At 40.2% G+C, this 11,630-nt stretch overlaps 1 protein-coding gene across 1 annotated transcript; it reads left to right on the forward strand.

Annotated features, from left to right (window-relative positions):
• Window positions 1-2: 2 nt before the first annotated feature.
• NANS (N-acetylneuraminate synthase) lies at window positions 3-11,630 on the forward strand. Its single transcript, XM_039344795.1, has 6 exons — window positions 3-253; window positions 2,706-2,921; window positions 3,434-3,533; window positions 6,162-6,316; window positions 6,587-6,853; window positions 10,546-11,630. The coding sequence occupies exons 1-6, from the start codon at window positions 122-124 to the stop codon at window positions 10,753-10,755; spliced, it is 1,080 nt and encodes a 359-aa protein (XP_039200729.1). The 5' UTR covers window positions 3-121; the 3' UTR covers window positions 10,756-11,630.

Consider the following 11,630-nt stretch of genomic DNA (forward strand, 5'->3'; position numbering starts at 1 on the left):
GGAGACGGGACGCATGCGCTGTGATAGGTTTTCGATTGCGGAGGTAAAACGGTGCTTTTGTACCGGTTAGGTTTGATCGTAAGGTGTGTGCTCAGTGCGCCGTTCCTCAGCAATCGCCACGATGCCTTTGCAGTTTGAGCTGTGCCCGGGCCGACTTGTCGGCGGAGATCATCCGTGCTTTATTATCGCCGAAATTGGCCAAAACCATCAGGGGGATCTCGACATTGCCAAACAGATGATCCGGCTGGTCAAGGTGGGACGCGATTTGGGCGGCGGCGGCGGGGGGGGGGTGGCTGGCCTGAAGGCGAAGGACGTGGAGGTCCCGAAATCGTTGGGCTTCCCAGGAAAGGCGAGAGACGATGAATGGCTAGGCTTAGTTGGAGGCAACAGAAAGAGGGGCGACCTTCGTTTTATTCCTGGAGGTGCAGCGGTTCTTGTAGCTGAGTCGAGCTGATTTGACTTGGAGGACTGGGGTTGCGTAGAATGGTTTATTGGAATTATATTCCGCCTTTCCTTAATGAAGGTGTACATTTTTAATCGCCCCCTCAAGAAGGAAGGGAAAAAGGAAGGGAAAGAAAGAAAGAAAGAAAGAAAAAGACCAGTGAGAGAGCCGAGTTGAAGGAAAGCGTCTGGCCCAAAGTCTCCCAGTCAGCTTCCCTGCCTAAGGGTGGACTAAGAGCTGGGATTCCCAGATGTCCTCCCAATTCCTTAACCACTACTATATGAATACTACCATAATAAGAACAATCACAACTAAATATGCTTGTTTGCAGTCGCTGATATGTGGTCTTGGTTTGTCACCTTTGAGCAAAGCTTTCTGTATAAAGCATAGAGCGAAAATGAATCAAGTGAACATGTGCAGCTCTGGAACCTGAAAGTGTGACTGTTGCGCTACTGTTCCGCTTTTCCCACCAGAACAAAAATGTTTGGAAAAGATGGAGAATTATAAATAGGGGGCAATTGTGTGGATTCCCATTAAACATATTAGTGCAGCGCACACTTTGCCTACCGTATGTTGAACCTCAGGCTGTGTTTAGAAATAGGTATTAATCCCGTCATTGATATTAAGGAATTTATCAATTGGGCAGCTGATTCATAAGATGCCTAAACAGTATGAAAAAAGGAGCCCTACTTGCTGTATTCCTGCGAGACTTATCAGAATGGTTAGGTACACAAGAACTTCCATTAAGCTCTCAGAGCAGAGAGAAATGGATGTCACTTTGTGTCACGTCTCTGTGAGGTTTTATGACTTTTACTGCCACCTGCTTTGGAACGAGGAAATAATCTCTTTTTTCACATTGTATATATCTTGTGTGGTGCTTTTAAAGTACAGGAAGTCCTCAACGTACGATCATAATGGAGCCTGCCCATTATGGTTTCAAGTGGTGCTGATCAACTAGATGGTTTTGCTTAACGATCCCCCACCCTCTGCTCTCCCTGATGTGGCTGTTAAACGTGCAGGTTATTAAGCAGAGTGCAGGGTCCCTCATAAGGGTGAGGGAGGCCTAGTGCAGGACAGCATTGTGCATAGTGATGGGTACCTCTAGGAATGGAATGGAATAATCTTTATTGTCACTTTAAATGTGCATTAATACATTAAAATGAGATTTCATTGCATACAGCTCTCAAAGGATAACCGCCTCCAATATATACTGCATAAACATGACCAAATTATTATTATTATTATTACTATTATTATTACATATACCCACATACACACACATACGTGGGCCAGAGAAATAACACATTCTAGTTCGGATGTATACATACACATGGCGAGAAAAATAAATCTTATAAGTTTACCAGACGAGTGGTATAGGGAACAAAGCTGTTACAGAATCTGGTAGTCCTGCTAGAAATACTTCAAAACCTCCTCCCAGAGGGGACCAACAGAAACAGACCGTAAAGTGGATGTGTGGGGTCTCTAACAATGCTTCGAGCTCTAAGCAGTGTCCTGAATAACAAGAAGTGGGCCTCCTATAATCCTATAAGGTATGCCCATGTAATACCTTCATTGTGCAAGCAGCAGTGACTTCCATTCTCTTTCCAGGTACAATCCAAGGTGCTGGTCATCACCTTTAAAGAACTATGTAGCACCAGGGCCAGGGTATTTGGAAGACCACTTTTTCCTAAGGACATCTACCCATCTCTTCTGACAGGTCAGATAGCATAGGCATGCTCCTAGCCCCTTCTCCTAAATATTGTCATCTGATGGGAGCTAGCAAGCATGCCTTTTCTATAACAGCCACTGCCCTATAGGGCACTCTGCCCCCTGAGGTTTGGCAGACCTTACCTGCCTAGCCTTGTGTAAAGTTTTGAAGATGTTACTTTTTCCCCTTAAGTGCTGGGATAAGATGAGATGACTGCACATCGGAAGCTTGACCTGGCACCAGGTTTTTGTTGTTGTTAATAGTAATAATAATAATAATAATAATAATAATAATAATAATAATAATAATAATACAGTTGGAAGGGATCTTGGAGATCATCTAGTCCAACTCCCTGCTCAGGTAGGTTTAGTATGGGTTTTATGTTGTTTTAATTTTTGATTGAGAGCCACCTGAAGTTTGTTACAAGTTGGCCGGCTGCATAAATGTTTTAAGTAAATAAAATAAATATGGAGCTGGTACCTGTCGCAATCTTCGTTGTGAGGTTGGCGTGTTAAGCGGCGTTATGAAAGTCCTTCTGTGATTGTCTCTTTGCAGGACTGCGGAGCAGACTGTGCCAAGTTCCAGAAAAGCGAATTGGAGCATAAATTCAATCGGAGAGCTTTGGAGAGGCCATACACTTCCAAACACTCTTGGGGGAGAACCTATGGGGAACACAAGCGCCACCTGGAGTTCAGTCATGATCAGTACCGAGAGCTGCAACGATACGCTAAGGAGATTGGCATTTTCTTCACAGCATCCGGCATGGATGAAGTAAGAGTTGTGGATTTGGAATTTAAAAGGAGCTGCAATTTCTGAGCTTGCCCACACAGAGGGGGGCAGAGACTTCTTACAATAGCACTCCCAGGACTTATTGACATTTCTTGCCTCTTCCTTGGCTTGGTTACTTCAGGTCTTTACACATTTCATCTGCTTGTTCCTGGCACCTTTAATCTTTCTTCCCACAGTGGGGAGAGTAGCAGAATATATTTTGGGAGGATTTTAACGTGAGGTTAGAGTTTCAGAGCCTATCGTATTTTGACCTCAGAAAATGGAACCCAAATTGATGGAAGTTTAATGTTAAACAACATGAAGAGCCATGCTGTGGATCAAAGAAAACAACTGTTTTTGTAGATTGCTGTGTTGAAGAAACTGATAAACGTATTTAGCAAATTTTCTTTCTTGATTTTGGTATGGCTATAATTGTCTTTTAATCCTTCTCTTAATTTTCATCTAGTTGGAGATTTTGTTTTGATTTTGCTTTTTTTCTGTGTCTTTCTCAATAGATGGCTGTAGAATTTCTGCATGAACTGGATGTTCCGTTTTTTAAAGTTGGATCAGGGGATACAAATAATTTCCCATACTTGGAGAAGACAGCCCAAAAAGGTAATTTGGTGGGAGCAGGGAAAATAATGGATGTGCAACTACCTGTTTTTATTTGTATAAATGAATGTGGATTCACGTGTGCCTATGTCCAAAGAATGCATAAAATGCACAACCATCTCTCTTTTCTCTGTCTCTGTCTCTCTGTCTCTGTCTCTCTCTCTCTCTCTCTCTCTCTCACACACACACACATACACACACACACACACACACACACACAGCAGTAATTGTCTGATTGTAAATTAGAGTATTTTACATTTCAGACTCAAAATTCAGTTTCCAGTGATGGGCATGGGTATGTGAGAAATGTAACATATTGATGTCACGCTGCAAAGTTATTTTTATTAAGGAGAGATAGAGGAGAGTTAAGGCCACATTGTCTTTGCAGCAACTATGAAACTTCTTCAGATGTTGATTTATTTATCGGATCCAAAGGATAATCCTTTTTTATTACTTAAAAGATTAAAATCTTTTTTTTTATTTCCTTCTTTCTTTTGGGTGCAATGAGTATGTGAAAGCATTTTATTTTCCATGTTTTGGATTCCCCAGTAGAACAGCTTGGAAGAGAACAGTTAGACAAAATCTGATCCTTCCATTGATCAGACAAGGAAGGTATTGCAGCTGACAAAGGCTACTCCTGCCAGAAGTGCAGGAAATAAATGCCAGAAGGGGAGGATGTGTCTGGTATGTGCAACTGCTTTGGTTTTAACCACTGGCAGATACTGGTGTGTTCTTTTCTTCCAGAGTCTAATAGATGTAGCAAGGAACTTGACAGAGAAGACACAATTCTCCAAGTCATCTTTTTAATTCTTAGCAGACCTCTTAGTAACTGGGCCCACTTTGACAAAGTTCCCCTAAAAGAATACATTTGATTTTTTTTACTGCGACTGAATGCTGGTGGTTTTTGCTTCACTTCTCTCTGTAGAGCAGGAGCGTATAACTACTTCAGGGGTAGGCAACCTTGCCTCTTTTATGACTCGTGGACTTCAACTCTCAGAATTCCTGAGCCAACATGGCTCAGCATGGCTGGCTCAAGAATTCTGGGAGTTGAAGTCCACGAGTCATAAAAGAGCCAAGGTTGCCTGCCCTTGAGCTACTTAAATGATTTGGAAGCAGGCCCTTCAGAATCTGCTACTTAATGGTCATTTTACACTGGAAAAAAAAGAAGCAGATACACAGGAAATAGTAACTTTAACAGTAATTCATTCATTTGGTGAATTTAAATAAAGCGTATATTTTTCCTAGCCTCATCCATTCCTAGGCCCTGGTCAACTGTGGTTGGTGAGGTATGAGGGGTCAGTGAGGTGTGTGGGGTGTTCCTTAACTTAGGAAAAGATGGGTTTACCACTGTCAGGCTGCGTCCTAAGTCTGCTGCTGTTCACCCTGTTAATCCATGACTGTTGTGCTAGGTTTGCTACCAACCATATTGTGAAGTTTGCAGATGGTAAAATAGTAGTGGGCCTTATTCATGATGACAATGAGGGTGCTTACTGCAAGGAGGTTGAGGGTTTTGATGAACTGGTGTAAGTAAGGAAAACAGACTAGTTTTAAATACTGGAAAAACCAAAGAGATCATTGTTGATTTCAGAAAAAGCAGCACAGCTACACTTCACTGTGCATTAATGATTCACCTGTGGAGAAGGTTACCAGCATCAAATTCCTGGGTGTGCAGTTAACAAGTAGGCTGGCTTGGTCACCCAACTGGTAAAGCAGGCACAGCAGCACCTGCATTTTATTTATTTTATTTATTTATTTATTAAAATTTATAGACCGCCCCATTTTCTGTGTCACATGAGAAAAACACATCATCCTTCCCCTGTCCTTACCACCTTCCATAGAGGGATGATCAAGAGCCTCCTGTCATACAGCATCACAGTTTGGTTTAGAAGCATCACTGCTTCAGACAGGAAGGCGGCGCAGAGAGTGGTGAGGATGGCTGAAAAGATCATTGGCAGTTCCCTCCCTCCCATCCAGGGCATAGCACAGAAGCGTTGCTTGAGCAGGGTCTATAAGATTGTCTGGGACACTAGACATCTTCACGACCTGTTTTCCTTGTTACCTTCTGGGAGAGGCTCCGTGGTATCCGAAGTAGAACATCCAGATTCAGTCACAGTTTTGTTCCATACAGTATTAGCCTTGTGAACTCTCAAGCTTCCTCCTTCCCTTATATATTCAAGATGGACAGTGATTAATATTTATATGTTACTTATATGTAAGGGTGTAGGTCTACATATATTGTATATAGTATGTTTAAATGTGTGTTATGTATGTGTACACTATTGATCTATCTATCTAAAATGTTTAGCTGGAAGCTCTTTCATGGAAAATTTCAAGATGGGTACACATCATCCTTTCTTGCTTGCAGAATAGGAATATTAAGTGTGCCAATTTGGAGTGTACAATAATTGGAAAATTCAAACCTGTATTGTGGAGTAGACAGAATGGAGCCACATTACTTCTGGGAAGAGGAAAAAAATGATGCAGTGAACAAGTTAAGACTGAGATCTATCCATATGAAAAGGAGGATATATTTGATAAGATTATTCATTGATAATGTATCAGTTGATAGAACTTGGCGATAGAAGTCAACCTTAGTAAAAGTAAGAATGCTGCCCTGGCTTTTCATTCCAGGTCGCCCAATGGTGATCTCCAGTGGGATGCAGTCAATGAGCACAATGCAGCAGGTTTACAAGCTGGTGAAGCCCATCAACCCAAATTTCTGTTTTCTTCAGTGCACCAGTGCCTACCCCCTTCGGCCTGAAGACGTCAATCTTCGTGTCATAACGGTCAGTGGGGAATAATGTCTGGAGTATTCTGGGAGAATATAACGATGTAGAAGAGTATAGCTGTGATAATTCCTAAAAAAATTTTTTTGATTTCCCTCTCAGGGCTAGGTAGGTTTTTGGTGTGAGAACCTTCTATGTAGAATAAGCCTGCAAAGATACTTCTGTTGACTATGCCTTTGTTGGACTGTGACACAGGAACTTTCATATTAAACATGAGTGAGCCAAGACACTTAGCGCTGGCAATTTCTGTCCATTTTATTGTCATTTTAGGAGTACCGCTCAGCCTTCCCAGATATTCCTGTTGGTTATTCAGGTCATGAGACTGGGATAGCCATTTCTATTGCTGCAGTGGCGATGGGGGCCAAAATATTGGAGCGCCACATCACTTTGGACAAGACCTGGAAAGGCAGTGACCATCAAGCATCTCTGGAGCCCAAAGAGTTAGCAGAATTGGTGAGAAGCATCCGGATGGTAGAGAAAGCCATGGGATCACCAGTCAAACAGCTCTTGCCTTGTGAAGAAGCTTGCAATGAAAAGGTAATTTCTTGAAGGCAGGAATTATATTCTACATTTTTCTGGATGACTGAGAATAAGCAGTTGACTTACTCCTGTTACTAGTAGGCCTGCCTGATTTGGTCAGGTACCAGAGAGGTGGGTACTGAATTTTCCAATTATTGCTAAACTAAAGCTCAGAGCAGAGGTGTCTGTGGGGGCGGGCAAGTGAGCATCCCATGATGGAAGCAGCAATGCAAACTTTCCCTTAGTCATACCTGTCTCATGCTGTCATGTGCAGATTCCAGGGAGTTTGGAGCTTGCAGTGTGATGCTGCTTTCATTCTTGTGAAAGTCTGATTTCCATAGATTGTGGCCCATTGGCTGGGTGTGGCCAATTGGGTGGGCGTGGCCCATTGGGTGGGCATGGCTGCAGTGGTAACGGCAGACTGGGTGAGACTAAAAAGTTCAATCAATCAATTCCAACTTTGCAAGATCTTTTTTTTTCCCGCGAGAAAAAAATGAATTGAACTTTTTTTTTTTTTTTTGTACACGGCGGTGGAGGCCTGAAGCAAAAAGGTTTTATAAAACCCAGCTGAAGGTCTAGGACTGGGGTGACGGCGCGCGTGCCCACAGAGAGGGCTCTTGAGTGCCCCCTCTGGCACCTATGCCATAGGTTCGCCACTACTGGCCTAGAGGCATCTCTATAGATTCCTTGGTGCAGAAATGATTGTCCTTACCTTCTTCAGGAATGTTTTTCTGCCTTTCCAGTTTTGGAATTCCCTAATAGTTTCCTTTCAAAGTACTAGCTGGATCTGGATACTTTCAAGATCAGTCAGTATGGAGTAGGTGCTGCACAAGAGAGTAGTGGCTAAAATTAATCTTGCTATTTGAGGATAACTCCCTTGGCTACTTCATTTTTTAATATTTGTTATGATGAATATTTGATTAAATAATTAGCTTCCTGAATTGTTATATCTTCCAAGAATGGTTCAGCTTTCACACTACGAGTAGCGTAGCCAGAGTGATGCAGTCTTATCAGTTGATCTTCTGACCAGTTGCTATATGGCTATGCCACTGGGATACCCTTCTATATAAGTGAAAAAGATTCTACTACCATGGCCAGCATTTTCTTTATGTATTGACAGTATGGTCTCATTGTGAAAAGTATGCAAAAGGTTGGGTCACCTTCTCTGTCCCACTTTAAATTTAAGTATTCTTGCTGTTCAAGTGCAATATTAAGTTCAGAGCTGATGACTACCATTTGTGGGGAGACAACATCATGGTTTTAAAGAAATTGTAACAATTGCAAATGAGCTTCTAGGCAGAAATAGAATTAGATCTTTGGCTACCCAACTGATTTCTTAATTTTTTTTTTTGTAAAGATTTTTATTTCAATTTTCAATACAATTAATACTTTCAATACATTATATATATATAAAAAAAATAGAAAAGAAAAATACCTTTAAAATAAGACCTTAGGTGTCGCTCGTCTATCTCCCCCCGACTGCATCCACCCTCTCAACCTTCCTTCCTACTTCCCTACTCCCTCTCTCCTCTCATCTCCTCTCTCCTCTCATCCCTTCCTCCCATCCAACTTCCTTCCATCCCTTCCTCCTCCCCTCTCATCCTTCTTCGGATACAGTTCAGGGGAAATACCCAAGCGGCACCTCCCTCTAAATTACTCTGTTTTATACATTAATATTTCTATATATCTGACCTACTTAATCCCACCCATCCCCTCCTGCCCTACCCCTCCCCCCCGCTTCCCGGAGCAAAATACAGGGTTATTGTAAACAAAACAAACACAAGCTATGACTTTTAAAACAAAAAAATTATACAATAAACAAATTCATACATAACCCTTAACTCCCTCTAAACTTTAAAAATAATAATATAAACTAATCTACTATAAATCAAATAAAATTCTATATGTAATAATTATTACATCAAGAAAAAATTAATCATAAAATAAATGGAACTTTAAAGTTCCATATTCTGAATATAATCTATCCATCTTCTCCACACTATAATAAATTTTTCTTGTGTATGGTCCTTTAAATAAGCAGAAATCTTTGCCATTTCCGCTAAAGTAGAAACCTTAAGTACCCATTCTTCTAAAGTAGGCAGCAAATCCTGCTTCCAATATAAACCTACAAGTAACCTTGCTGCAGTTATTAGATTCAACATTAAAATAGTTTCATTAACATCTAGATCCATAAAAATACCCAATAAAAATAATTGAGGAGTAAACTTTATCTTCTTTTTAAAAATCTTTTGAATGTTCCACCAAATCATTATCCAAAAAGCTTTAACCTTCTTACAGGTCCACCAAACATGAAAGTAAGTTGCATCAGTACTACCACACCTCCAACATTTGGGCTGTAAGTTAGGATTTTTTGGGATCCAAATGCCACCTATAAAACATTTTGTAAAAATTTTCCCTCAAATTTTGGGCCTGTGTAAATTTAACATTTCTAATCCAAATATTCTCCCATTGATCCAATAAGATCGGTTCCTGGATATTCTGAGCCCATTTAATCATACAGTCTTTTATTAACTCTGTTTCCGAATCCAATTTTATTAACTCACCATAGATTCTTTTAATATGAGCATGATTCTGATCTTTAATCTGAACGATCAGATTTTCATCTCCTAATGTTATTCCAACTTTCTTATCTACTGTCCACCTATCCACAATTTGTGCGTGATGAAACCATGAGTATAAAATGTTTTCTTGTCTTAATACGTCCAAAGATTTTAACTGCCAATCTTTACCTGAGCAAGTTAATAACTCCTTATATGAAATTTTATCAAAATTCATCCCCTTAGAACAGTGGTTCTCAACCTTTGGGTCGCAACCCCATTTGGGGTCGAACGACCATTTTACGGGGGTCGCCAAACAACGCGATCCGCCATTTTTTCCCTCGGGGTGGCGCCACGCATGCACGCCGCGCATGGGGGCACCGCCACGCATGCGCGCCGCGTCCTTATGACCGGGGTCGCCGTATAAAAAGGTTGAGAACCACTGCCTTGGAAACACCCTCAATTACATGTCCAGGAATCCCCCAAATAGGTATTTTATAGTTTAACCTATAATAATACTTCTTCCAAACTCGAAGAAAAGCATTCCTTAAAATATGTAATTTAAAAGCCCGATCAACTTTCTTATTAAAAATCAAATATGCATGCCAACCATACAGTAAATCCCACCCTTCAATAGAAAGAACATCTTTATTTGTTAAATTAAGCCAATCACTTATCAAGGTTAAGGTGGCTGCATCATAATATAATTTCAAATTGGGTGCTTTAAGCCCACCTCTTTCTCGGGCATCCTGCAAAATCTTAAACTTTACCCTTGGTTTTTTCCCAGCTCAGATAAATTTATTAATACCCTTTTGCCACTCATCCAAATTTGCATCTTTTTTTAGAATAGGTAACATTTGAAACAAAAAAAGAAACTTTGGTAGAACATTAATTTTTACCGCTGATATTCTCCCCAACAGATTTCTTAAATTTTGTTATGGCTTTTCATTCTGATCTAACTTAGCAAACGTTCCATGAATGAACTCCAGAGTGTTTGGCAATATTGCTGGGGTATATGTTACTGCACACAGTCATTTCTCCTGCTTCAGGTCAGATTTGTCTGAAATCTTATGTTGCTTGAATGGTTTATGGCACTTCAGTCAGAAGTTCTCCATAGAATAATTTAGCCTTCTTGAATTTTGCTTTTTGCAGTTGGGAAAATCCGTGGTTGCCAAAGTCAGGATCCCAGAAGGCACCATGCTTACGTTGGACATGCTCACTATAAAAGTGGGGGAACCCAAAGGATATCCACCAGAAGATATTTATGAATTGGTTGGCAAGAAAGTCAAGGTCAATATTGACGAAGATGAGACCATTGTTGAAAATGCAATTGAAAATCATGTGAAAAAAATGAAATGCTGAGTGGCATTATATATTTATCAAGGAATCTTGGGAAGTGTGGTTTGCCAAAATATTAATGTCCTAATATTTAAAATTACATTGAAGATGTGTGGGAAAGTGAACCTCAGTGGGATTTTTCTTTCAGATAGAATTTCATTTCTCTGCCATTCTGAAGAATGAAATACAGTAATATATATTTTGCTTCAGAATGTATTGCTGAGAACCTTATGCTCAGGAATGACATAATGTCCTTCTAGTTGGGATATTGCCCAAAAAGTATTGCATAGCTATGGAAATGATATTTTCATGGGATTAAACAGTTCTAGTCCTAATAAATTAGACTCTTTTAGTGTGAATTCAGGACAAGAACCGCAGTGCTGGCTGGGAATACCACACAGAATATGTTTTTGAGTAAATTCTATGCTGCTGCAATTTGATTGTCAGTCTTCCTTCTGTCTTTATCATTAAGGTTTGGCTATAAAGTATAAAATGTATGCAAGCTATACTTTAGATTTTTAAATCTTCCTTACATGCTTCTAGGCTATCAAGCTTTAAATAGCTGGTACAGACAAATCTGATATTAGACACGTAAGGAAAATCTTATCCCAAAACTGAGTTTATTATCAATGGTTGCTTCTTTGAAATAAAAAATTAGGTTGGCTATCATAAGCAGTTTCTATTGGGAAGCAATTCCGTCAACATGTTTAACATGGCCCTGCCGTAATTCTGTATATGAGGCTAGTGTTTTTGGTTGTATCATGTATATGCCTTGTAATGAATCGGGATCACTCAAGATGTTTTTAATGAACTTAGCATTTTTTATTCTATTATGGTACATCGATAATTCACATTTCAACCTTGACAAATTTGGATAAAGAATGTGCTGATTTATGCTT

The sequence above is a fragment of the Crotalus tigris genome, unplaced genomic scaffold (assembly GCF_016545835.1).
Source record: "Crotalus tigris isolate CLP2741 ecotype Arizona unplaced genomic scaffold, ASM1654583v1 scf7180000017939.2460400, whole genome shotgun sequence".
Lineage (NCBI taxonomy): Eukaryota > Metazoa > Chordata > Lepidosauria > Squamata > Viperidae > Crotalus > Crotalus tigris.

What these genes read in the sequence shown, in the direction of transcription:
- NANS (XM_039344795.1), top strand. Translation starts at nt 122, where the DNA reads ATGCCTTTGCAGTTTGAGCTGTGCCCGGGCCGACTTGTCGGCGGAGAT. An exon ending in AGATGATCCGGCTGGTCAAG is followed by an intron (nt 254 to 2,705) that starts GTGGGACGCGAT and finishes GTCTCTTTGCAG; the next exon opens with GACTGCGGAGCAGACTGTGC. An exon ending in TCAATCTTCGTGTCATAACG is followed by an intron (nt 6,317 to 6,586) that starts GTCAGTGGGGAA and finishes TTGTCATTTTAG; the next exon opens with GAGTACCGCTCAGCCTTCCC.